At 35.3% G+C, this 27942-nt stretch overlaps 1 protein-coding gene across 2 annotated transcripts in view; it reads left to right on the top strand.

Moving 5' to 3' along the window:
• Thsd7a (thrombospondin type 1 domain containing 7A) overlaps nt 1-27942 on the top strand; it is a 326776-nt gene that overhangs the window by 165141 nt on the left and 133693 nt on the right. Inside the window, exons 3-5 of one of the 2 annotated variants that reach the window (XM_048340086.1) lie at nt 9554-9802; nt 13420-13601; nt 18382-18450. In XM_048340086.1, the coding sequence (XP_048196043.1) occupies nt 9554-9802; nt 13420-13601; nt 18382-18450 (500 nt within the window). The remainder of the gene's footprint in view (nt 1-9553; nt 9803-13419; nt 13602-18381; nt 18451-27942) is intronic. The other variant, XM_048340087.1, reaches the window with a different exon arrangement.

Raw genomic sequence — 27942 nt, 5'->3', positions numbered from 1 at the left:
AACAACAACAACAACAACCAAAAAACAGTATGATCTGCATACATTTCCTCCTGGTAAATAAAATTATATTTGCTTTATTTATTGTACATTAGATACATTAAATGTTGATTCAGTTACATCCTTCCTAACCCTTGAAATAGAATTGCAATAAGTGAAAATTACATATATTTGGTGGGTCCTGGGGTTTGAACTCAGTGTCTGAGCTCTGCTCCTGCACTCTATCGCTAGCACTCTACCACTTTGAGCCACAGCTGCACTTCCACTTTTCTGGTGTTTAATTGGAGATAAAAGTCTCATGGATATTTCTGCCCCAGCTGGCTTTGAACTGTGATTCCCTGATCTCAGCCTCCTGAATAGGTAGGATTATGGGCATGAGCCACTGTTGCCCAGCTCCAATTCTTTTGTTTTTGAATTGAGGTTGAAATTTGAAGTTCATTCGCAGTTGTGAGCCTATCATGCCTCAATTTATTACCTGAAACCATATATCTTATAGTATTTAAACAGTGCAATTGGCTCAATCTTTTTTATTAATCTTTCTTAAATATATTATTTCATGTAATTCTTTATTTCAGAAAAGTGGATTTCTGTCAGAAAGCAGAAATAACTTTGAGATTACAAAGTACAGGTCTCGGAACTTATTGGGGAAAGGAACAAGAGAAAACACCAGCAGCAGACAGTTTTCTATTAAGTTGAACAAATACTCTGGCAGGAATTCTCTTTCAGTTGTAATGACTTTTCAATTTTTTGTTGATTGTAATTTATCTAAAAATGTTGATTTTTCATTCTTATTTTGAATTGTCTTCCAGTTTGAAGCATCAGAGAATATGTTATGAATAGCAAACAGAGTTATCTTCCTTTAAATGATTTAGCTTTCCCATTCATTCTTCCCAGTGTAGCTTTCCCATTTGTCTTTAGACAAACAATAGTTTTAATCTTAGACTGAGTGCTTCAAGAATTTACTGAGGGCTGGGGATATGGCCTAGTGGCAAGAGTGCTTGCCTCTAATACATGAAGCCCTGGGTTCGATTCCCCAGCACCACATATACAGAAAACTGCCAGAAGTAGCGCTGTGGCTCAAGTGGCAGAGTGCTAGCCTTGAGCAAAAAGAAGCCAGGGACAGTGCTCAGGCCTTGAGTCCAAGGCCCAGGACTGGCAAAAAAGAAAAAAGAAAAAGAAAAGAATTTACTGAAGAGTTCTGCAGTAGAACAGTGTTTTAAAGCATCATCCATTCTCAGGAACTCTTTCTATTTCCCATTTTTAAGCTTTGCCACTTGTTTTATTACCAATAAAGTACCATTTCCTACATTCCCATAGAACATGGATGATTTCTTCCTGTCTATATCAAGTAGTTTTTATGTTGTGCTCTTATTGTCTAATATTGAGAAAAATAAACAGATAAAGATAATGCTGCAAAGTGTTAAGAAGTACAAAATCCAATAGATGAAGTAGCCAATGTCCTTTTCTGTTTCTTTAAGGGAGGGGCGATTTCACTGTTATTTAGTTTCAATAAAAGTATCAATGACTTCCAGAAACGCAAGTTTTTATGAAAAGGTAGATTAACATATTCATTTGTTCATCTCACTCTTTTTACCAAATACTTTGCCATTTTATTTTTGTCATTTTTAAATGTTTTAAGCGAGTTATATGATTCTCACAACCACATTATAGAATATATAAGTCAAGTGCTAATTAAGGACATGGAGTATATGTCAGGGGCTTGCTCAAAATTGTGTAACAGAAAAAGTGTGAGTTGTACAAGAAAGCATGTAATAGCAGCCCCCAGACCTTTTTATTTATGTTTTTCTTCTATTGGTTTTATAGTTTCTTCTTTGGTAGGATAACATTTAATTCAACAAAACTAACCATTAGCTCCTCTGCATAATTAGGAGTGAGAGTCCAGGGTTTCCTCCCATTAAAGTCCCATTAGCCTCCCTTCCTGTGGCTGCACTACATATCTCTGGTCCTCACTTCAGTTTTTTCAGATCTTAGCCCCTTGTAGGTAGCTCTTTACATTTTGGACAGCAGGAGGATTTAGAATTCCTTTCCTATGTGAAAAAAGAAGTTTGTCCCACTCAATGTTTCACTTGAACTGAACACTTCCTCTCCCATCTCAAACCTCATACCATTTGAACTGTAAACTATCCCCATTCTGGAGTTGTTATTTGTTATTCTAAATTTAATATTTTCTTACAATTTAATGAATCATGAATTTTACATTATGTTTGGGTTCTGTCATAATTTTAATGGAATAGACACCCATGGTCCTAGACTGTCCAATCAATGACAAATTAGCCAGATCAGGTAAGTGGTAATGCAATCTGATGTGCTAGAAAACATAAATAAAAATTTTTAATAACTAACCACGTACCAAAGCTTTCTTGCTTTTAAACTCTATTTTTAATTCATCATTTGTCCATTTTGTAGCAGTTAATCAGTTTGGGGGAAAGTAATCACCTACAAAGTATATTTAACCACAGTAGATTTAGGAAATAAAATAAGATGACAGATACTACTTTACTGCCAGAGGTAGGAGAGGGTAGGGAAGATGTATGGTTTCAAAACAGTTAATCCATTTTCTAAGTAATACTTAGTAATTCTTCATTTAAACACCTAAAAACTCCCTGTGGTTATACTTTTTCTACTCTCCTTGTTTAGAGCAAGTTAAAAAACACCACCAACTGATTTCTTTACAGACGAAATTCTTTAATGCCAAAGTATGCCTTTGATGAATTGCTGAAATCAATCATACCACTTAGCATCATTTCAAAGTCTGGTAGGTAGTTTTTATGCCAGTTCATAAAGCAGTGTAGAGTCTGCACTGGGGGGTGGATTTGGAGCTGTGCCATGAATTTTCACCACAGTTTGCCTCCTGCATCAGCATGGTGATGAGGAAGCAGCTGCAGGCAAGCAGCCGTGTGTGAAAGGATAGGAAATCTATGGCCTGGCTCTTTCAGGGAGGCCTCTTTGCTACAGCAGTTTATCCCATTAGGAAACACACACCATGCTGATAGCCTCACATTCAGCTGCTGACCATCCATGTGGCCCCCAGCTTTCATAAGGAGCATATGATCTCTCCAGCTGGCAGGTGACACTCTCTGGCCATGCTCCCTAACAGCACAACAAAGGAGTTTTGAATATCAAAGCAGGGGGAAAGACCTCTGTCTTCATCAGGAAAATTGCAATGTGCATGCATTCTGCTTCCCTAAAAATGATTTCTTATTTCTTATTAAATTCTATGCAAGACACACTTAAGATGTTAAAATGCAGAGAATTTGTAACATCATCATTCAAAATTGGCAAAACAAAGAGAAAAGCAAATTCTGTGGGGAATTCTGGTTAAGGGAACAATACAATTTGATCATGGCTAAAGTACGAGTCATTTTATGTTTGAATTCAATCTGAAAATACAAATCAATTAAGATTTAGGTAGGTTAAGCTATGGAAACTTTAGACCTACACAATATTATTGAGTATGACAGCCTAATGATCTTTTGGTTACATGTAATTTCACTACATAAAAAGGGTGCAGTTATCACCATTAATCAGGGTCACAAAAGACAATAGAGGTAATTATGGAATATCTTAGATTTCTAGACTTGGAGGATACCAGTCAACATTTTCTATCTTGCCACCAATTAAGGAGTTAAGAAAAAAATGAGAAGCCTTCCTGGTACATACATTAATATTGAACCTGTAAATGATCGATTCATATGAAAAATACATATTTTTTCACAATATTTTCTACTATAAAAAATCTCTGAGTATACTTTTCAAGTTAAACCTGGGTAGATGTATGTACAAGGTATAGGACCAAGGACAATTCAATGGAGTATTAGATTAGTACTAAATCTAAACTCTTTTAGAATGTGTAAAAATACATCTAGAAGTCATGTCCCCACTGACTGTCACAACATCTTCAAATTCATTCAAAATAGTCTTAGTGCTTAGCCCCTGCATGCACCCCAAAGCCATTTCTGAAATCCATGGATCACGTTTTAATTAACGATCCTCTACTGAGAAGTAGAAAACTAAATCTAAAAATGTTTCTAGTAGTCATATTTTGTTGCTGTGACCAAAGACTTGAGGATGGAAATAATTTAGTTCACGATTTCAGAGTTTTCAATGCATTAATGGCAAGAAAGAGCTGGCAGAGCAGAGAGGCTCACTTTTAGCAGCCTGTTTGCAAACCAAAAACACCTGCATTTGCTTGTTTTGTGTCCTCCACCTCGTTTTTTCCATCCAGGCCCCCACATATGGGATAGTGACATGTACATTCAGGCTGACCTTCCTCTGTACTTAATCCCCTCTGGAAATACCCTCACAAGCAAACTGAGATGTATGCTCTGCAAGAAATCCTCGGTGCTTTTCCATCTAATTAAGTTGACAATTTAGACTTATTTATCACAGTTACACAAAAGTTTATAGCAGCAACCATCTGGAATCCAACAATTATGTTTGCTAGAGAGCTTCTTGGAGTCTGAGATGAGGTCAATAGAAAGAGGCAGTGAAAATCTAAGGACTGAGAATTGCTAAGAAATCTTGGCTTGGTTTCACCTCTAGACTCTTGAATTACTTGGCTAAGTACCTGTCCAATAATAAATTCCACTTTATGTGATCTATTCTTCTTCTCTGCTTTTCAAGAAGCGGTATGGTAAAAATTCACTTGACAATGATAGTGGTTAGAGAATGAACTCTAGACCATTGCTTCTCAAACATCATTATTCTTACGCCTCACCTGGTGAAGTGGTTAAAATCAAGATTCTGACTCAGCAGTATCAGGAGATTCTGAGATATGCTGTATAACAAATTCAAGTTAAAACTAATAGTGTCAATCCACAGCCCAATCTTTGAGTAACAACATCCTAAGTTAGACTAAGCCAACAGAAACAAGGTTGATTACACAGTCTCAGACTGCCCACATTACAGTTAAGCCAAACACTGAGAAATTATTCTGATAAATTTCTTTGCTTTTTCTGAAAGTCAAACTATTGGGTTATGGTGTCACCCCGACATCCAACCATAACATCCTATTTTTTCTCTGCTTTGATTCCCTTATTGGGAATACAAAGAAAAAAACATTTTTATATGTTTATATTTATTTATATGAAGACAGAGAAGGGGAGAAAAGAAGAAAGGAGGAAGAGGAGAAATAAGAGATTATACAAGTCCATTATAAGCAAACAAGCTTTTAGTGGGATTTTTCACAGTATACTTTATCAGTCTCATCATTGGAGATATGCATGCTACTTATTTGTAATGGATGAATTACAAATGTAGATGTGGATATAGTGACAAATTATAGAGAATCTATATTGCCAGCCAGAAAATTTTGCATTTGATCCTCAGCAAAGGAGAGATTTTTGGAAGCTTTGATTTAATAACTGAAGGAGTGATAAGGACATTTGGGGAAACAAATACATATTATTTAGAGATAATAGTTTGCATAGATATTGTGATACTTTAGGAAAATATTTAAATGCACATTCTTTACTGTGTAATATAATTTTAATTAGCCTACATTTGGAAATACCTCTTCTGTAATCTCCAGAGGAAATTTTTCTATATAAATATTAAAGTATGAACTTCATATTTTCCTCTTTTTCAATATCTATCTTGTCTTCTCCCCTCATTCTGTGACATGGTCTACTAAGTAACATCTGTTTCATCTCGAAGCCAAGGTGTTATTCTAATCAGTTTTAGCCATCTGGCTATCCTGAGCATACCACATAAGTAAAAGGAAGCTGTCACAGTGACCACAACATCTTCATCAAAGCGTACTTACAAAAGCATAGACTGCCTGTAGTTTTGCCCAGAGTGGGGATATTCTCATCCAAAGTATAAGAAAACAAAGTGCATACTTCCACTAAACTCCATAAAAACTTTTTACATGGTTAGGATAAAGCAGGGAATGATAGCTATTTTCTAGCTAAAGAGACATTTAGATTTGATTTTCCTGGCCAATAAAAATAAGCCACATCTCAATAAGGCAGGAGGAAAAGTCACATGTGTTAAATTAAGATGTCGCCGTAAAAGAAAATCTTAAAAGCAGAAACAGTGATGCACTTAGAAACATGCTGCAAAGAATTACCAAAGGAGAGGTGATAGATAGATAAACGTATATTCCTGTCTTCCAAAGTAGTTTTTAAGACTACATGAGATATTCTAGGGGAAAAAAAAACCTCCACACAGCATGTGGTTCATTGGGGATAATAGTATTCTCAAACTTCTCTGTGTGGATTTTTCATCCTTTATGTGTCCATGTTTTTGTAAAGTTGAAGCAACAATAAAATATCTGTAGGAAGAATTTTAACTTCTATGAAGAAGGACAAGAAGGGTATAAAATTATTTATATGCATAAAGATTAAAATACTGACACAGAACAAGCATTTACGTATTATAAATGTTAATATTGCTACATGATAGTTACCTTGTCTTTATTCCTGGACTCTAATGATCCATTCTCTTTAGCACTAGACTCTATGGAAGATATGAATATTCTATTATCTCTTCTCTCAACCTTTCTTTGTCACTCTTATCCATAAGTGATCTAATGCTAGACCTAAATTATTGCTGAGGGCTTTAATTTCCATCTTATTTTGACTCTTTACCACAGCTCCCTACATTGAAACCAAGGGGGGAAAAAATCTTTTCCTCACTTACCTAACCTGCTATTTCACCTGATTGCTCCATTAATTATTTTCATTCTGAGCAGAAAAATTATAATAAATTGTTTAAAATTCATTTAAATAGTGGCAATCTACTACTTTATGTGACCCATGTCTTCCCTTGCAAAATTGCCTACTTCCAAAATAATTACTATAATCTTCTTTTGCACTTCTGAATTTCAGTGTCATAGCTAGTTAATATACAATTGTTGAAATGAAGGTGGCACTGGAAAATCATACTCTCTCTCTCTCTCTTTCTCTGTCTCATGCACACACAAAAGACTATGAGTGTGTTTTATAAATATGCTACATGTAAGTACATAATCATATAATATAGTATTATTTTGTGTTTATTCAAATTTGTCACTTGTGGGAAAATTAATGTGCATCAAGAAAGCACATTTGTGTGAGACCTCACTTAATTATTTACTAAAGCATCTTGGGACCAAAAGCCCATTTGCTGAATTCATAGATGGTTTAAAGCCTGGGTTTGTGAAATATTTAGAGTAGTTTATTGAGAGGGTCAGTTATTTTGACACTGGCCACAGCTAAAGAAGTTGTTGTAATAAAGTAAGATTTAGAGCAGTTCAATTGGTAAGAAGTGGGGCAGAAGGGATAAGAAATGAGCCCTGCTTCTAAAATATTTAAGTTCAAATTCACCCTCACAATTTAGTGGCAAAGTGATGCCTACTTCCCTCACCTCTAACAGATTGCTTCTCAATAAAATGGAGCTAATGATGATATATATACACCTAAAGAGATTATTGGGAGTGATAAATTCAGTAGTATGAGTTAAGTTTTAGTTTAGACTTTCCCAAAGAATCCATTACAAGAGTCAAAAAACTATCATAAGTTACATTTGGAATCAATCTGTTCAGAAAGCCGGTAGAGCAACAACCAGAACTTTGTTACCATTATAGATTCAGACATCCATTGTCTAGTGAGAATTTGTCTAGAAATCCATGCAGCCAAACTAAGACTTCCCTGGCTGATGAGCTTCATACCATAAAGAGGCACATATCTCTTGAAACAACCCCATAGTTACAACCTTCTACATTTCCACAGGAGATAGCCTTTTTTTTTCTTATTTATTGTCAAAGTGATGTACAGAGAGGTTACAGTTTCATACCTTAGACATTGGATACATTTCTTGTACTGTTTGTTATCTCCTCCCTCATTCCCCCTCCTCCTTCCCCTTTCCCTTTCCCCCGTGAGTTGTTCAGTTGGTTTACACCAAACAGTTTTGCAAGTATTGCTTTTGTAGTCATTTGTCTTTTTATCTTGTGTCTCTCGATTTTGGTATTCCCTTTCAGTTTCCTAGTTCTAATACCAGTATACACAGTTTCCAGTGTACTCAGATAAGATACAGTGATAGTGCAGGTACAACCACAGGAAGGGGATACAAGAGGTTCATCAACAATAGAAGCTATGGTTTCACATGGCATGTTGAAAGTAATTACTCATGGACTCTCAAAACTCTGCCTAAAGTTTCCTAGAGCAGATGCAGTTATCCAAAGGCATCATTTTATCATAAACAATATGACCTAGTAACATAGTTGATATATTTGATGCTTTGCTTTAATTGTCTCTAAGGAATGCAATTTTCAAACACATTGGGATGAAGAAAACCGCATGTGACTTGTAACAATAAAGTGCGCTTTTGTCTTTCTATGGTTAGTTACCACAGATAAATGCAGCACCTGAATAATGAGACAGAATTTTCAGTGCATCCTCTCATTGGAGAAGATGGCTCCATCTCGGAGAAAGACTGCCTGTGTAAACACACACTGTTGGTTATAGAAACAGGTCAAGAGTTCAACTAAGAGTCAAGAAAAGTCCACTCAACTAGGAGGATTCCTAAAAGTGTATGCTCTGTTAGTGAGTGACATTCATAATGTCCTATACTAATTTGCATATATATATTATAATTAGAATCCAGTAACATTGTAGTCCAAGAAAAATGTAGACAAGAATTTGAACATAAATACATTACTGGTATAATAAATATTGTAGATACATCATAGGCTAAAAAATACACATTTTCAAGACTAATAATGTATTTCAATCAGTATATCCATATATGCCTTATGTATTAAAATGTGAATTGGAAATATTTATGTATTTGGATGAACATTTTATACTTGTAAGTCACAAGTAAAGTTTCAAATGATATTGAAGATAAGGTTAAGGCACACATTGAATTATTTCTTTTTGTAAACTAATATTGAAATTAGCCTGGCCTTGCTATTTAGATTTCTAAACAGAATGGAATTAACATATGTTAACAGTTTTGTCTTCTCATTTTCTAAATTAAACCAGATTTAGATGAGCAAGTTGATTTTACTTTATTCCCTTCATTTTCTCATTTTAGTATATGCATTGCCAAAGAAGCACAATTCCTTTTATTGTCTTTCCTGACAATGACTCAACAATGCTTCCCAACAGGAGGTGATTCAAATGTAATCCTTGACTTTGTGAGGTTTCTTTGCTCTTTCCTGTTTTTGTTCTTTTTTTTTTGTGCTAGTCCTGGGGCTTGAACTCAAGACCTGGGCACTGTCCCTGAGTTTTTTGCTCACTTGAGGCCACAGCCTCATTTCCAGCTTTTTGGTGGTTCATTAGAAATAAGAGTCTCACAAACATTCCTGCCCAGTCTGTGTTTGAACTGCAATCTTCAGATCTTAGCCTCCTGACTAGCTAGCATTACAAGCATGAGCCAACAACAGCAAGATGAGTTTATTTTCATACATTGTGTTGGTGTATATCCAGCCAAATTGCGATTATAACAACTAGAAATAAAAATGTTCACATTTGTCTTACTCTGTTGAGTGCAAGACAAAACTCAAAACTGCCTGAGCATCTATGATGAGAATAACAATGCTCTTTTGCAGTTTCTGCCAGCAAGAGATACTGCCAATAACCTTCCAGTCATGCGTGGTCACCAAAGAGTGCCAGGTGTCAGAGTGGTCGGAATGGAGCCCTTGCTCAAAAACATGTCACAATATCGCATCCCCCACGGGCACTCGTGTTAGGACACGGACTGTCAAGCAACTTCCTATTGGGAGTGAACACGACTGTCCAGAACTTGAGGAACAAGAACCCTGTGTGTCACAAGGAGATGGAGTCGCCCTCTGTGCCACGTGAGTAAATGCACAAGCATGCAGTGTACCTAAATGATAGACCTCAGCTGTAATCAAAGTTGGTGTGGGAATAGTGATTTTTTTCTTATGTATTTTGAAGAGAAATATCAAATGCCTATTTATAAACTTTATTCTAATAAAAAGTACTGTTTACAGAGTAAGTGCGTCTAAATACTATACTTCCAAGTGTCCATAAATGCTACATTTATAGTAGCAATTCTGAATTTATGTACTTTCTGTCTTAGAGGTTGACAAAGTCTTGTGTTATAAAGAAGATAATAAGTACATTAGCTATCTGTGGTATGAATTAGAGCTATAAACCACATGCATAAAAAACAAGTGTGCCTGTGGTCTAAATATTTGCAAAATAGGCCACAAGTTGATACACTTCGAGGTGATCTACAGTTTTGTAATGTATATAAAAAAATCTAATTTAATAGAAGGAAATACTACGTAAAAATGAAATGATACTTCAATGTACCCTTGACGGCAAATATTGGGTTTATTAGAATTGAATCTATTTTCTTCATTTGTTTGTTTTTTTATTTTATCACATCACATAGTATAAGGCATAGAGCACAGTCAGTGGCCAATGAATGTCCTTTGAAGAAGAAACATGAAATAAGAGTAGTTCTGAAATATTTTTCGACATAAAAGTGTTCATTTTCTTCTTTAAGAAATGAAAATGAATGAGGGAGGAGGGAACAAGTTGATAGGAAATGTACTCACTGCCTTATGTATGAAACTGTAACCCCTCCGTACATCACTTTGACAATAAATAAATAAACTTAATAAAGTTTTCAAAGAAAAGAAAATGAGGGAGGTGGTAACAAGTTTGACAAGAAATGTACTCACTGCCTTATGTATAGAACTGTAACCCCTCTGTACATCACCTTAACAATAAAAAATAATAAAAGAAAAAAGAAGGGGCTGGGGATATAGCCTAGTGGCAAGAGTGCCTGCCTCGGATACACGAGGCCCTAGGTTTGATTCCCCAGCACCACATATACAGAAAAACGGCCAGAAGCGGCGCTGTGGCTCAAGTGGCAGAGTGCTAGCCTTGAGCGGGAAGAAGCCAGGGACAGTGCTCAGGCCCTGAGTCCAAGGCCCAGGACTGGCCAAAAAAAAAAAAAAAAAAAAAAAAAAACAAGAAAAAAGAAAATTATTTCCAAGAATCAGTTTGTGTTTTAGTGAGTCAGCTTAGTATGCATATACAATATTAATAAAGTAACCTAGAAAATCTTAATTTTTTAATGGAAAAGCGCCAAATATATTGGGTACTTTTGGCATACTCCATATGCTAAAGGCATATGAATACAATTTAAACTTTAAAGAGCTGTAAGGAAGCAAAATAATGTTATTATTATACCTAAAAATCATATCAAAATATTGATAACTTTTATGAAACCTTCAATTCTGCAGAGTAGACTCTAACAAGTGACAGACAAGTAACATGCTGCCCCGCTGTCATGTCAATTTGTGGCTCTTCCATAGGCTTGGGAAAAAGCACCGATATTTTCCAGCATGTTCTTTTTTCTATGAGGTTCTCCCATTTGAGACTTAAACTGGTACCATTTTACCTATTGTGTCAAGCATCAGTAACAAAATAAACAGATAATTGAGACTTCTTCCTTTTTTAACTACAGAAGTTTTCTTAGAATATATTATCTGTTTTCGTAGAATATATAATCTCTTTGATTTGATCTAAGTTGCAATTCTGTTTTTTTTAAGATTATCACTTTAACTTCCTAAACAAATGACCCACTTTGCTTTACTTCATTCTATCACTATAACCAGGCATCCATTATCTTTTTCTAGAACTGACCTGAGCCCTCCCTTTCCTTCATAAACAATGTCAAGAGGGTTATCTCTTAATAGTCCAATTCTACAACTATATGAGTCCATAAATATTCAGTTATAAAAAGGATAGTCCAGGGGGCTGGGAATATGGCCTAGTGGTAAGAGTGCTTGCCTCGTATACATGAAGCCCTAGATTTGATTCCCCAGCACCACATATATAGAAAAAGGCCAGAAGGGGCTCTGTGGCTCAAGTGGCAGAGTGCTAGCCTTGAGTAAAAAGAAGCCAGGGACAGTGCTCAGGCCCTGAGTTCAAGGCCCTGGACTGGCAAAAAAAAATAAAAGGATAGTCCACTTCTCCAACTCTGTGAAATCACAAATCCTCAGTTATTTTAAAAGAAAAATAGGCAAAATTTCACCTTTGTTGTTAAAAAACTATCATTGGCAGAGCAAAATAACTAGATCAAACATGGGAGGGTGACTAACCTTTTTTTTTGTCCAATTGAGATGAACATTAACACATTTATTTCTACCTATTTTGGCTACTAATCTGATTACAAGGAAAGTATCTTGGTTAAGTGACACCAAGCTATTTTCCTTGGGCATTTAGAATATCTACTTTTCTAGAGGTGAAGAAATGTCATCACCTTCTATCTTCAATGGCATCATGGAATGTTTCCCTGAGAAGCATGTGCTGAACTGATGACTGCCCCTCCCCCAAGCTGTCACAATCTTGATTGGAGCTTTAATTGGGAATCACAAGTTATCTTTTCCTGTGCAGCATTAATGAGAAACTTTTTGTCAGTTATCAGTATTTATCAGGGATTGAGAGATGCTAAACTATCAAAAGAAGAAAAGAGAGGTGGGGGCTGGGAATATGGCCTAGTGGCAAGATTGCTTGTATCATATACATGAAGCCTCTGGGTTCGATTCCCCAGCACCACATATATAGAAAATGGCCAGAAGTGGCGCTGTGGCTCAAGTGGTAGAGTGCTAGCCTTGAGCAAAAAGAAGCCAGGGACAGTGCTCAGGCCCTGAGTCCATGCCCCAGGACTGGCAAAAACAACAACAACAACAAAAAAGAGAGGTGGGGAGAGGAAGAAAGAAACCTTGATTATAAAAAGCAAAGCCTTGGGGCTGGGAAGCCCTGGGTTCGATTCCTTAGCACCACATAAACAGAAAAATCCACAAATGGTGCTGTGGCTCTAGTTGTAGAATGCTTGCCTTGAGCAAAAAGAAGCCAGGAACAATGCTCAGTCCCTGAGATCAAGCCCCAGGACTGCTCCCCCCACCCCCCGAAAAAAAAAGACCAAAACAAGGCCTCTGACTTTATTATATTTTTACATATAACACGTAGTTATAATTCGGCTCCAATATAAAGAAGCAATTTCTATTGATCTAAACAAATTTCTATTCATCAAAACAAATGAGTTGGCTCCCATCATTTAGAATGTTTTCAATTCTCAGATTTCAACTCTCTTGTGTTTATTAGTTTGAGAAAGGGCAAGCTGGGGTTCAGCATAATTGAACATAAAAGTTCATGTTTTAAGCACTGTGCTCTTATTTTTCATAAAATATTTATAAGGGACTTCCAGTAGTTGCAATTAAGAAGGATCAATCTAAATTTATCTCCTTTTCGTAAATGGGCCACCATTGAGGATAACAAAAGTTAGTTGAGTGATTTTTCAACATATTTCTAGTGTATGATGATGGAGTCTAGAGAAGAACTTTGGAGATTAATGTTTAGAGTCAATGCTGAGGGTTGTAGAGCTGCATTTCATTCTGCAAACATGGCGGTCACAGATGTTTTCCTTGCGTAGGTATGGCTGGCGAGCTACAGAGTGGACAGAATGTCGTGTGGATCCTTTGCTCAGCCAGCAAGACAGGAGGCGGGGCAACCAGACCGTCCTGTGTGGAGGAGGTGTGCAGGCCAGAGAGGTGTACTGTGTGCAAACCAATGAAAATCTCCTCTCTCATCTAAGAACCCACAAGAGCAAGGAGGGTAAGCGTTACTTTCTTCCAAATGTCTCACTGATGGCAAGTGGGGCATGTGATTGCTCTGGAGAGATAGACAGAGACTTGTGGGACATGAATAGCCTTGCTTCCTGGTATTTCTTGTAGTCAGTATTAGCTTATATGATGGTTACAGAGAATTAATAGATTTCCATCTTCTGTCACTTGTGATTTGCTGGCAACTCTCTTTACATTTTTTTTTAACTTAAATGCCTTCTGGCATCCAAAGTTAGCAACAATAGTCATAAAATTAAAATGAAATACTGTCCTGGAGGGTATACATATGTAATGCAAGTATTAAAAAATGTACACTTTTCCCCTTAGTCAGAAAGTAAAATGAGCTTGAAGAAATAAATCTCATGTTAAAATTTGATTAAGTTAACTATGATACTGTGTAACATTTTTAGTGTGAATTTAAGTATGAATACAGCATAAAATGTACAATATAAGAGAATTTGGCAGAGATATTTTAGATCCTGTTATTATTTTTAATTTTCATTTAGAGGGTAAAATGGAATAATTATGCCAAACAATAACTGAATTCAATATGGCCCAAAGTTTATATTATTAAAACTATTATTATAAAATTATTAGATCGAGTTTATAGTGAACTATACCATAGATAGGAATGTTTTAAGTAGTGCTATAAGCAGTCTTTACACTTATTTGATCTGAAGAATAGGAGGATTTCCATCACTGATCCCTTCAACTTATATCTACTAATTATCAGCATAATTCTGAAAATCTTGTAAGATGGTAAGGACAGAAATATTCATACAGATTTCATGTCATGAAAGTCATCAAATTCATCCTGATGTCATACAAACAAACCAACAATTACAATATAAATTGAACGCACCACAGGGGTGAGGTTAGAATGACTTTTGGACTCATGGAAATAGCCCTTCATCGAGGAAGTAAGAAGATATCATTTGATAGCAGTTGAGTAGTTAATACAACTTACAGTAGAGATGAGAGAGAGTACAAGAGGGAGAAAGGCTAACTTTACAAAAGCAAAAAAAAAAAAAAAAAAAAAGCCCCGCATATTTCTAGTGAAGATGAACACACTGTATTTGACAAGTTGTAGATAGGACAGGATAGAATTTCCTAGAAAGTGTGTTGCTTAGAATAAGTATAAATACCTTATTGATACCGTTATGGGGTTCAAGGGAGGGGATTCCCCTCCAACCAAGAGTCCACCACTCAGAGACAGTCTCAAGCAAAAAGATGAAATTATTGGGGAAGTTCCAGATGAAGTGGTTCCAGATTTCAGAAAAAACATTTAACACAAAACAGTACAGTGGCACAGAGACTTCTTTCCGGAAGATTTCTAAGTAACTCCTGCAGCTTGCACATGCCCTTAAGGCTATCAGGAAACAGGCCAGAAAGGGAGGAAAGAACAAAAATGATACCAACAAATCAATTCTGCTCCAATGGAGAGCTGACTTGGGGACGCGAACATGGAAACCTGTGGCATGGCATAATGGTGCCTGAGCTGGCCTGACCCTAAATAGGGTTAGGTCAGGGGGCTGGGTCACAGGAAGCTCCCAGTTCCAAGCACTTGACAGACAGGTTTAGTAACCTATAGGCCATGTGCCCACCCACCTCTGTCTCTTGGGATTCAGGAACACCCATTACCTGGGGATGGGACTTCCATTCCTGTAGGAATCCAGGCACACCCATCAAGACAAGATGAGTACATCTTGCCATGTGGCCAATGATGGCGGTGGCCAGATCTGACCTCCTTATTACAGATACTAACAAGTGGAAAGAAAACAAAAGAAAGTATCAAAAGAAGGAGTCTGAGCAAGAGTAATAAGAAAAGAAGAGTGGAAAAAGAAAAAAGAGAAATGAATACTTCAAAAAAAGAAAGAAAGAAAAGCTGGTCCTCCTGTCCCCACAAAACAAAATGACATTAGTGACCAGTAATTCATGGAAGATAATCACTGAAGTTTAGTTCCAGAAACTTCCAAACTTTAATTGTTCTGTTTACACAGCATGTTAACTCATTTAGGAATCTAGCCTAGGGATGCATTTTACTACTAACATATTTTGAGGTTATAAGGAAGTAGCATAAGACATGGAATATTCATACATTAATATTTTCTTGGCCACTTTAATGGCTGTATTTTTAACATTCTTAGGTAGATTTATTATAGCAGTCTTTCAGAGTAGTATAATTTCATTGCTCGAGGTAGATCAGATTTTAGTTTCTGAATGTCAATTATATCTTGTAGGTTATTACTTTGAAGAGTTCCTTGAGAATTCTAAATGCTAGATAGTTGTTTTTTTAAATTATTTTTCAAAGTATCTTATATTCCTATTAAATCACTGCGAGAACTAAATCTAAAAGTCACACGCACACACACACACACACACACACACACCATTGTTAAGATATATCTGTTAAACTAAACAAATGCCAAAGAAAAGGTCAGCAGATAGAGAAATAATTATTTCCCCTAAAATGAATATTTATGATCTGAGTGTGTAACATAATTTATGAATTTATGTTCTTTTATATCCCACACTAAGAATGTTAATAAGTCTCTTACAGTTTTTACTAAAACTTTTTATTCTCCTTAGTAGTTATATCTCTTTGTCTCACATTACAACATGTGAGTTTCCTCTCTGAAATTCCTTCCATTATCTAATAGGAAACTATCCAATAGTAGCAGGTCCAATACCCCAGGTCCCAGCGAGACAGATCAAGTTACAAATATGTATGAATGGAAGACATTTGGGCTGTCAGCCATTACCTATCTTTCTTTGATAAACAGGAAAAAATGAAACCTCCCTTTGTAGTTATATCCCTCAGATCAACTCCTTCAATGAATCCTAAGAAAAAACAAGAAACTTTGGCTGTGTTACCTACCATGAATGATCTGCCCACAAAATGATTCATACTGTAACCACTAGAAGAAGAAATACCACACTTTTCCTTTGCAGAGTCACACTATCCTACCAAGTACTTGTTTTCACATGGAAGATGTTGAAAATATCTCAGCTTAATATAAATTTCTTGATACAGAAAGGGAAAGCAAGTGGTGGGAAAGTCACAGAAACTTCTGATGTTACTTTGGCAAGTCATAGTGCATAAAAACTTGGTAAAACATTTGTGTGAAAATTTTCCTCACCGGTACATGCATGGTTAACTGACTTACACACTAGAAAGAATATATCTTTGAGGGTAAGATGCTTCATTACCAGAAATCAAAACATATATGATCAAATACTCACAAAGTATTTTAGTGTAATATTTATGAATTTTTATGTTTTTTGTGTCAGTTGAATTATATCATCAAATATTGACAAAATTGGGCTAGCATCTAGAAAATGGGGGAAAAAATGTCTCCACATGGTATTGAAGTGTCTACACGAACATATGCATGGCTGCTGGCTAAAAATAACCCTTGAGATCCTGACACTTTTCTCTCACAATATTCAGATGAGTAAGAATGTCTCTTATAGCACCTTAGAGGAAAGGTTTGACAAGTTCTTTATGGTAAAAGGTTAGTAGGAAAACCCTTGACAATTTCGGTTCAGCCAGCTGGTCACAGCTGTAAACAATGTTGGCCACATGTTAGCAGGAAGTTTAACCTGATCAGAATATGACTGCGTAGGATTCCTGTATAAATCCGAGGAAGCTGATTAAATTACTGCTGATTATTGGACTCGTTGATACACATTTATTGTATGTAGAGGTCAAAGTGAAAACAAAGAATGTTTCACTTGTAATAACTCAAGGTATTTTTCTTCTTTTCACAAACTAAACATGGTTAGAAATAGGAGAAAATATAGGATTGGTGCTAGTGGCTACTAATTACTCAGGAGACTGAGATCTAAGAGTTCAAGTCAAAGCAAGCCTGGGCAAGAAAGTCCATGAGACTCTTATCTCCAACTAACTGCTAAAAAAAAAAAAAAAAAAAAAAAAAAGGAGGAAAGGGAGCTGTGGCTCAAGTGATAAAGTATTAGCCTTGAGAAGAAAACAAAAACAAAAACCAACTCAGGTCCAGTTTAAGCCCCTTAATTTAAGCCCCAGGACTGGCACAAAAAATAAAATTATTGGGGCCGGGGGTATGGCCTAGTGGCAAGAGTGCTTGTCTCCTATACATGAGGCCCTGGGTTCAATTCCCCAGCACCACATATACAGAAAACGGCCAGAAGTGGCGCTGTGGCTCAAGTGGCAGAGTGCTAGCCTTGAGCAAAAAGAAGCCAGGGACAGTGCTCAGGCCCTGAGTCCAAGCCCCAGGACTGGCCCAAAAAATAAAAAAATAAAATTATTAATGGCAAGACACTGTGAAGCTTAGAATGATATATAGTATATAAATTTAAAGAAGAATCTTATTCTATTAAAAACACAAGTATTCATCTGTAGAAAACATATCAAATACTCTGTACTGGCACAAGTTATTGGGACTGGGATCAGTAAGATGGAGAAAGAAAAAAAGCTTAGTGGGCTTATATAATGATATATAATGAGACATGTCTGTAGAAAATATCAAATCCCTATGGAAAGATAAATGGGAGCAAGAATAATTGAACAGCAAATGTATAGAAAAAATGATCATGAAGTCATATATTTTCATGTGTTGCAAAGAAACAAATACAGTCACAACATCCCACATAACATGCAAGTTCCTGATGCTTGTAGTTTTCATCTACAGCTTGGAAAATTAAACTCACTTTCATCAAAGCTATTTTTTTTTTTTTTGAAATGGGAAGTACAGAAAGGCTATTCTTATGGTGCTATTTCCCTGTTATTTCAGAAAGTAAGATTCAGAGTGCAACGAAGTCTAGTGCTGCACCTTACCTATCCATCACTTTTGAAATAACAAGTGGGTGAGATAATATTTTACATGCCTTTACCATCAGAAATATGTATCAGGGAATGATAAGTCTCCTTTGATCCCTGATGTGATTTTTAAATTATCTAAGAAAGGTAATGTTTTATTTTTACTGTTGTATTACTAGAAATAAGCCAAAGCCATCCGTGAAATATAAATGTTTTCCTGTTTGACTTTTATAATGTGACTATATAGCTGGAAGCTACAGAAAAATGTAAGATTTTTCAAATTACTGACCTCTAGAATTTTCAGTAAGCATTATCATGATACAAACAGATGTATAAAGTGTGAAAGTAATGTAGACATAGACACTTCTTAATTTATCACATTTCTGAGAATCCTACTTTGTGCTTACCAGTATTCGTATGGAAAATGACAAAGGCACTAAAAAAAACTATGACTGCATTTTGGAAACATTGTGCTGTAGATACAGTGAGATAAATAAGTATCTAATATAGTTATGACCTACTTAAACATAGGAAACCTATAAAGGACTCATATCCTTCTTGTAAGTCATTACTGTAAGGAGAGAAGGGCTATTAGCCTCTAAAATTTCACTGTTCAATGGAATACAAAATGGGAATAGAGATAAACTGCTTCAGCCATTGGGATGAAAACTATAAAAACTCACCTGCTGGGAATTAGATTAAGGAAGTTAGTGTTGTAACCAAAGGAGATTTACCTGAAGAAGAGCTTACTGGTGAGATTATGTGGAGTATTCAGCCAAAAAGTCAAAGAAAAATGTAACACGGCTACTCTGACATCAGGTATACATGAAACTAGTACTTACATACCTTAAGAGCTTAATGAATAGTTATTGTTTGATTTGAGTAGATTATGCAAGCCAAGCTAAATAATTAATGTTTGTAAAATAATATTTTAACCCATGTGAAATTACCTTTAAAATATTTCAAATGCATCCCTGCTTTAAAATAATTCTTTATTTCAGTTAGAGTTCCTGTCTACATTTACCAGTATTTCTTCACCTACTAATAAAAAACCATTTCCACCTCTGACTTTCAATTATGATTAGATTATATGATAAGAGTGAAAATTAATGAATCCTGACCAGGCTAGCCACTCACTTAAGAGCAATTTTTAATACATCCATTTTATCTTTCCTAATTATAGTAGATACTGTCAAAGTCTTAATTTTTCATATTAAGGCTACATTTGAAAGAACCCCAGCAAAAAAATTTTAAAAATTGGATTTTGATTTCTACTTGGCTTTATTCCTATCACAGTACTTAACCTTTATTTTCTGGGACACACATATTTATAAATGACCTTTCTATTCCATTTTCAGCCATACAACAGAGTAAATAACCTAGACATCATCCTTGACAAACACTTAGATATGTGGGATACAAGGTTGTTTAAATGCTTTTAAGAGTTGACCTGGTGTCTTAATTAAGTGTTTCCCAGAACAATGAGCAAGCTTGGACTGATGTTATCTGTGGTTGCCTGGGACTGGAAGGTACAGGAGGTGGGTTACACATTATGGAGACTTGGGAACAGTGAATCTAACCAGAGGCATGACACAGAACCTTAGCCAGAGAAATAAAATACAAGCAGAAGAGCTGTATTACAGCACCAAGCTAAAAGGGTTATTAGTGTCAAGTGAGTAGAAAGGTTCAGTTTTTGAACCTTTTTAGGAGATGACAGTAAAGCAGACCAGCCTCAATCTCCTCTCAGGAAAAATAAGCCTCTCAGAGAATCACACTTATGTGCCTCTTCTCACACTAATTTCCCATTTATATTTCCCTCTGTATATCCAAAGAACAAACATTGAGAAATTAGTACAAGAAATGTACAAGAAATGTAGGCCAAAGGTACTGCCTGAAATAAGCAAAAGCAGCCCCCACCAAGGGGACTGAAGGTGCAGAAATTCTCTTATTTAACTGTACCATACCAAATTCCATTCCCAAATATGCAAGAAAAAGTACGCCATCCTAAACAAGATTGAAAATGCCTTATACACAGTAAGACTGGACACAGTGGTTAAAAAAAGAGGAAAGGTGGATAGAGGCCCGAGAGAACACATACTAAAATACATTGTAGTTGTAAAATAAAAACAATTAAAACATGAAAAATGAGTCCCAAAGAGACAAGATATAAAAAGAAAAGAAGTTCAAGAATTGAAAAATACAAGTGTTGAAGATTTTCTTAAATTGGTAGCAGGTATATTAAATTAAATAATTGCTGCTAATCTTAAATCAAGAAATCATTCCATGGGAATAGAAGTTGAAAATAAGAATTAAGGTAAGAGTCATAAGTGAATATGAATATGCAGGCTTAACAGAAACAATAATAAAATATTTTATTTAATATATTTAAATATAATCTGGTGAGATTTCAGTTCACCAACTACAAGGTATCTAAAACATAGTAGAGAGAAAGGGATAATTAGTTACAAGATAATCAATAAATAATCATCAAGATAATCATCAACAGCTACAAAAGATACATAATAAGGTATAAAACATTCTTATAGCTTATTAAAATTTTTAATAATTTAATAATTAGTTAATAATTTAATAATTAATTTATAGCTATATTTAAAATTATTAAATAATATAATTATTAATAAGCAATATATGTATATGAGGCAGGCACTCTTGCCACTAGGCCATATCCCCAGCCCTTAATAAGCAATATATGTAACACATATCCTAATTCACCAAAGACACTGGATAAAATACCATTTGTTGGATAAAATGCTAAATAAGAGAAAAATATTTTTAATTACTTTTTTTTTACTCTAAGACTAAATGAAGAGGACTAGAAACTCAGTGTGCCTGTTGGATTTTAGGGCACAATGTGTTACATTTGAGTGAACAATTAGTTGTCACTCAATGAAAATAATATTTTTCTAAACACACACACAAAAATAAATAAAATAAAATAAAATGTCAGTGTTATCACCCCATTCATAAGGAAATGGAAAGACTTGGAAAAAACTCATATTAAATGAAGTAAGCGTGACACAAAGAAACATAGGTTCCATGGTTTCCCTCATTTGTAACAATTAGTATACATCTAGGATGCATACATCTAGAGGCTTACAACAGCTCAATAGGTATATACATATGACCATACAAGATGATGCTAATCAAAATGAACTCCAAAATATGGAAACAAGAGGTTTTTCTTTGTTGCTATGGTTTTTAATGTACTGTGTGAAGCTATGTCTTTTTTTCTTTCATGTTTTTCCTTTTGGTTTATCCCCTATTATCACTGTATTTGATTTTGGTACCCTGTGTCTTGTAAATAGGTTTACATAATTTTGGAAAGGGAAGAGGAACAACAAAATAGTGAAAAAAAAGACAAAGGGTGAACCAGTGCAACAGCTATACTCACAAAACACTAGGTTGGAAATGAACTTTAAACTTGGGAGAAGGGAAGTTGGCAGGGGAGGGTAAGTGGGAGAAAAATGAGGGAGGGTGTAACATTGCTGGACAAGAAATGTCCTCATTACTTACAAATGGAACTGTAACCCCTCTGTACATCACCTTGACAATAAAATTAAATATAAACAAATAAAATGTCCACATCAAAGGTTGTTACTAATGATCATTTTATTTAAATAAAGAACATTTGTGAGACCAGCTAACTGTATTACAAAGGTTGACAATGATTAGATTTAGAGTGTAGATTATTCATGACACTTAATCAGTACTGGCAAGTGCTGGTTCCAACCAGCAAATTCCAGGGCAACAGATGAAGAGATACCCATGCAGTGATAATTCAGAATATCATTTATTAAATAATTTTTCTCAACCTGGGGTGAGAAATCTAAATGGTTAAGTTCTTAATACCTCCCCCAACTTCTACTTTCTACAGTCAAATTAACCCAGTACATGTTTAAGGGATTTACCAGAAAATAGACAAAAGTGCACATTCTAAGGGGTAGAAAACAACAACAACAATAAATCAGGAAGCCTTAAGCAGTTTTGATAAGGGATCCAGAAATTTTCTCACCAAGATAAGTACATTCAGGGAGTCTGTCTTTTGACAGGAATGCTGCAAAAGATTAAGCACTCAAAAATCCTGTCTTTACTTGGACATAAGCTAAACAATCATGCAACTGAAATTTTCTGCTTGTATCATTCCTGCTTGCAGTATATTGTCAAATCTGCAGCCAAACTCGGTGTCCACAGAGCTCAAGGCTGCCCACAGGCAAGTATACAATAGAGTAATGAGCCCATATTCCACTTCCCAATCAATAATGTCATGTTCATATGTCAAGTATAGTTGAAATTTTTATTTTATGAAGGAAATAGCATAAGATTAACTCAAATTATACACGTGTAAAATGTCAAAACTATCTGGAAGAATGAAGGGTTGGATCAATTAAATGGCATTTGATTGAAATTTTCCTCAGAAAATCATAAATGCCAGAAATTTTCCACAGGATGCTACTTACAAACATAAAACTCAATAAAGCTTGAATTATTACCAATTTGATATGTTACCAACTCAATGATGCATAAAAGTGACTTCAAACCTTTAAAATTGAAGGACAGAGACAACAAATTTTTTTTGAATATTTCAAACCTATTTTCCTCTCTCAGTCTAGTATTTCCCAATTTGTCAAAGGATAAAAGATAAATCATGTGAACAAATGAATCTTCAACTAGAGAAGAAAAAGTCCGTCATTCATAGTGACATCTTGAACAAAGATTATGTTCTAATAAATTATATGAGTGATATTAAGGTAACAAGGTATAAAGCTTACTGGGTGACATTTTATGACATTATAACATTAAGCTAGAACAAATGGAATAGCTCTAACCTTATAAAGTCTAACAAGATACTTCTAAATACCTACAATTATGTCCCAAATGCTTCCAACAAAAGAAAACGATACTAGAACATTGATGATAGTGGTGACAACACTTAGTTGATTACATTTATGAAGACCCTATGTTAATTCATTATTTGGTTGACTTGAAGAGTACATGCTCATACAAGAAACAAAAAGTTGGACTTCGGGACTCAATTTTGAAATCATTCTGTATCAATACTCCAGGATTTACTCTTCTATACATCATTCACAGTGTGACTATTGAAGTCTCACTACTTCAGGTATCCCATTCAGTATTTTTTTTTTCATTTGCTTGACAAGTACTCATCAAACAATTGTTACATTACATCACAGATTTACCTGTGGAAGACAGAATTTTTCTAAAGCACTTGTGATCTCCACCACCAGGAAAATTATATACTAACAATAGCCTTGTGTTAATAGCTAGGATTACTCAGAGTTCAGATCTGGTGCTTTTACATGGCTAATAATAGAGCATCTCTCTAGGCAAGATCAGAGTGTGCACTATGCCACAGTCCATTCTCCACGAAGCACCTTTAGTTACCCAGTTCACCAAGCAAATTATTCTTCTTTAAAGCCCACATCTTCAAAATGTAGTTCAAGAATCACCCGGATGTCTTAAGGAAGTACAGAAGACAAACCACCAGGGTTGTCATTCTGTAGAGTTAGAATGGGAAAAAGAAATCTGTCTTATTTGTGTCATGACTGTAATCAGGAGTTGATTTTACCATATAGTTAAAGAGAATCCTTTGAAAGCTTGTTTCACAAGCTATCAGACAGTCTGAGGCATAAGGGTAAAAAGCCCAGGGATCTGGACTCCAACGCATTTGCAATTTTTATTGAATCCTAATTATTTTCAAAGGAAACAAACAAACAACAACAACAAAAGACTGCAAAATTCTTAACATAAACCAAAGGAGCCTGTAATATAATGCGCCCTGAACCTTAAACCTTGTAGGCTTCTCAATAAATCTTCCATGAATTGTGGCAAATCATGGCTATTGACCTGTCTTAAACCAAAGAAAATCACTATTCTAAGATGAGAGCGAGAAACACGAAAGATTTGGAAGGAAAAGAAGAATTGGAAAAAGCTACCATATGTTTTAGAAGTAGACTTTCAGTCCTTGTACTGGTATTTATGTGTACTCATTGAGCTCTGCTCACTGAGCTACAGATTTCTAGAAACACACCATGCCCTGCTAATATTTATGCTGCGGAATTATGTCAAGGGCATCTTACCTCATCCCTGTAACCTGAGATAGAAAGAGGCTATAGCTGTTAGTATAGGACCTTTCGTTAATGAAAAACAGAAGATAATATGTCGCCTAACCTATCAAGTGATGATAGTGTACGTGCTTTTTGTAACCCTTAAGCACTTATTTCATCGAGTCTGTTGTAAATGAGTGATAGGACCAAAAGGAATTTTGAAACTAGCACTCAGGGATCTGCACTGGTGAATGAATAGCATTTTTTTTTTTCCAGAGGCTCACTACTGCTATCTAAGGACATAAAAGAAATGGTTTGTGGCTGGGGCTGGCTGTTCTCTGCCTTGCTGATGATTGCTCAATAGGGAGTAGCTTACTCTCTCCAGTGTTAACAGAGGAGTACAAACTACATTGTGGAACTCATTAATATTTATTCCTTCTAAAAGCAATAGGCAATAAAAAGGGAAATAAACCAGGGAGAATAGCAATGGGAAAAGGAAGCCATGACAACAGATTTATCTTTGAAAGGTTTTACCATTTATTGCACAGAAAAAATAATACATTCCAAATGCAAAGATCTACATGATAATTTAATAGACTATATCCTGCTAAAATATTAAGAGTACTGATTTAAAGAAAAGTTATATATTGAAAGCAACCCAAGAATTTCACATGTAAATTTAGATACTTGGAGTTATATATACTTTATGTATCCCATTCAGAGTCAGTTTGTCAGTTTGTGCTGTGTCTTTAGAAAAGACAAGAACTCTAAGCGGAGGGGAAGCTATTGCTATAGTAGAGATCAATACTATATCTGTTCATTTTATCTTTCTGTCCCTCCATTTATTTTTTGCATTGCCTTCAACCATTAGCCCAACTATGCAAGCTTCTCTTCACATTTTAAATAACTGCAAGACTTTTTTGGTGGGAAGGGGATCGTCATGGGGTTTGAACATGGGGCCTCGACACTATCCCTAAGGTCTTTTGCTCAAGACTAGCACTCTACCAGTTTGAACCACAGCTCCACATCCAATTTTCTGATGGTTAATTGGAGGTAAGAATCTCACACTTTCCTGCCTGGGCTGTCTTTGAACTGTGATCCTCAGATCTAACCCTTCTGAGTAGTTAGGATTATAGGCATGAACCACTGGTGCCCAGCTGCAAGATCTTTAATCATCTTTTTTTCCTACAAAGTCACCAGGCTTCTTATGGTATTATAAAATTTGCCATTTGATTACATGTGATTCCATTATTTTATAATTATTCCTGAATACACAAACTTCTCAAGATTTTATGCTTCCAACAAAAGACATTCATTCTTTCCCTCACTACCTTTAAAAAAATTATAATTACAACCCCTCCTTCTTGACAGAAAAGTCTGGGTGCACTTGTTGATTGTGTCAACTGGAAATATGTTTAAGAAAGAGAGAAATCTCCTGCAGAGAGGATGTCGACTTTATGGATATAAGTTATACTATTTCTTTATTAATTAACCTATCTGTTCCACCAACTAGATTATTTTCCTCCTTATCTTTTCATTCTTCTGAAAAGACATTAAATAGGAACATATCTGTAGTGTTTAGCATAAGGTTTTGTGCTATTATATTCCAACTGCATATTAATTACTTTTGTATATGTTTTTGCTTCTCTGTTTAAATTGAAATAAAGGGAGGCATTTTCAAGCAAGAGTTTCACTCCCTATTTTCTTTTCAGGAAAATAAGGGCATAATTGCATATTAGCCTTATAAGTTAAGAAACATATGGACTATGTACAATGCATAGGGTTTTATGTCATAAAAACTTACATGGTTACTTAATGTATGAAATTGCTATTACTTTTTTCTTAGGAAAAGTAGGTCTTTGACCAAACTTTCTTGGTATTATTCTAAAATAAAAGGAAATATGATTCATTTTACTTTGGTGAGTATAGGAGACAAAATAATTACAACTTCCCTTCTTGCCTGACTCAGTATCACATTTCTAAAAGGATTGAGAGAGCAATGCATACAACAAACTTGGAGTTATTTATTTCCACTAAATATTTTTGCTACCACTGCACAACTCACAGGATAGCTGGAGATCTAAAATCCTTATGGATTAGGCAATGTCATGGCTGAGGCCCCTTCCACATTTTGCTAAGGTCATTAGAATAATATTGAAGAGGTACAGAGAAATTAAGTTAAAGAATTAATTATTAATTAAAGAATTATTTTTGCATGTTCTCTTGTAGCTATGGTTAGAAAGCCTTAGATCAATAAATTCCTACTCCATTAAGAATTTCATGAGTACTTTTAAAAAAAGGTTATATTTTTTGGCTAGGTAAACCATGGATTAATTTCTTCTTTGGTTTCTAAAAATTCACAGCATGTAACTTATTTGCAAGAAACGTAACTTATGTGAGAAACCATGTTTCCTTATTAATATAATTCCCCAGACACTCTGAACAGAAGTGACAAGGCAAGGACTCAAAGTCAGTGCTTCCATATAATATAAGCAGTCACTGGTCTTTGAGTGTACTTCAGAATGAATGTTCTAGATATACTAGCTATCCACACTTGATCAAAGTACCCATAAATACATCATATCCATGCTTGATCAAAGTACCCCATAAATACATCACATTAATTGATGCTGTTTCAGAAATGAACAAAGAAGGTATTAAAAACTCTGCTTCTTATAACTGAAAATTGAAGGAAAGTAGGCATAAAATAAGCCCCTTATAAAAGATTCTATAAGGTCTTGTCCACAGTTATCTGAACCAGTATTGTTGGATCGCATGAAATTGCCAGTTTTTAGGGCAGTTACTGTCAATGATTGGTACTATCATATGATGCAATTGAAAAAGATACTCCATCAGGTCATCTGATTTGATCTACTTTTCATTCCAGACATTGCACTATCATGCTTATGGCTGCCAGCTCTGAATTGTAGTTCTTGTTTCAATTTGAACAATATGCATTTTCCTATATGCAACCTACTTTAGGCATGGCAATGATTGTGTTCTGTGAAATTATGTAGATTGTCCCATCATAAATATTCTGCATGTGAAAATAATTCATCCTGATGGTTTGAAGCTGCATTTATGCAGAGACAAATCTTCCTTCAGTGGTGTGATTATTTAGTGCTTAGTATGCTTCAGTTTATTCCATGTAAATACACCAAAGGAATAGAAATAATATTATATAAGGTTAAATGGATGCAGAATATGCTTACAGAAAGAGAATGCCTAGCCAATAATAAATATAATAGTAATAATGCACAAAGGCATACCATAAGATCCTATTAATTTCTTGAAGTAGGTCATATATTCTAGATCAAAGCTTATAATAGCCAAAGTGACAAGGAACATTGCATTAAATATGCCATTCTATGTGTCTATAACACAATGGGAACTATTTGTGAAGAAGAAGCACACGAATTTATGGTTCTTGGGCAGAAAGAAAGCTTACC

The sequence above is a fragment of the Perognathus longimembris genome, chromosome 2 (genome assembly GCF_023159225.1).
Source record: "Perognathus longimembris pacificus isolate PPM17 chromosome 2, ASM2315922v1, whole genome shotgun sequence".
NCBI lineage: Eukaryota > Metazoa > Chordata > Mammalia > Rodentia > Heteromyidae > Perognathus > Perognathus longimembris.
The sequence above is the reverse complement of the archived record's forward strand: the minus strand, read 5'-3'. Positions and strand labels throughout refer to the sequence as shown.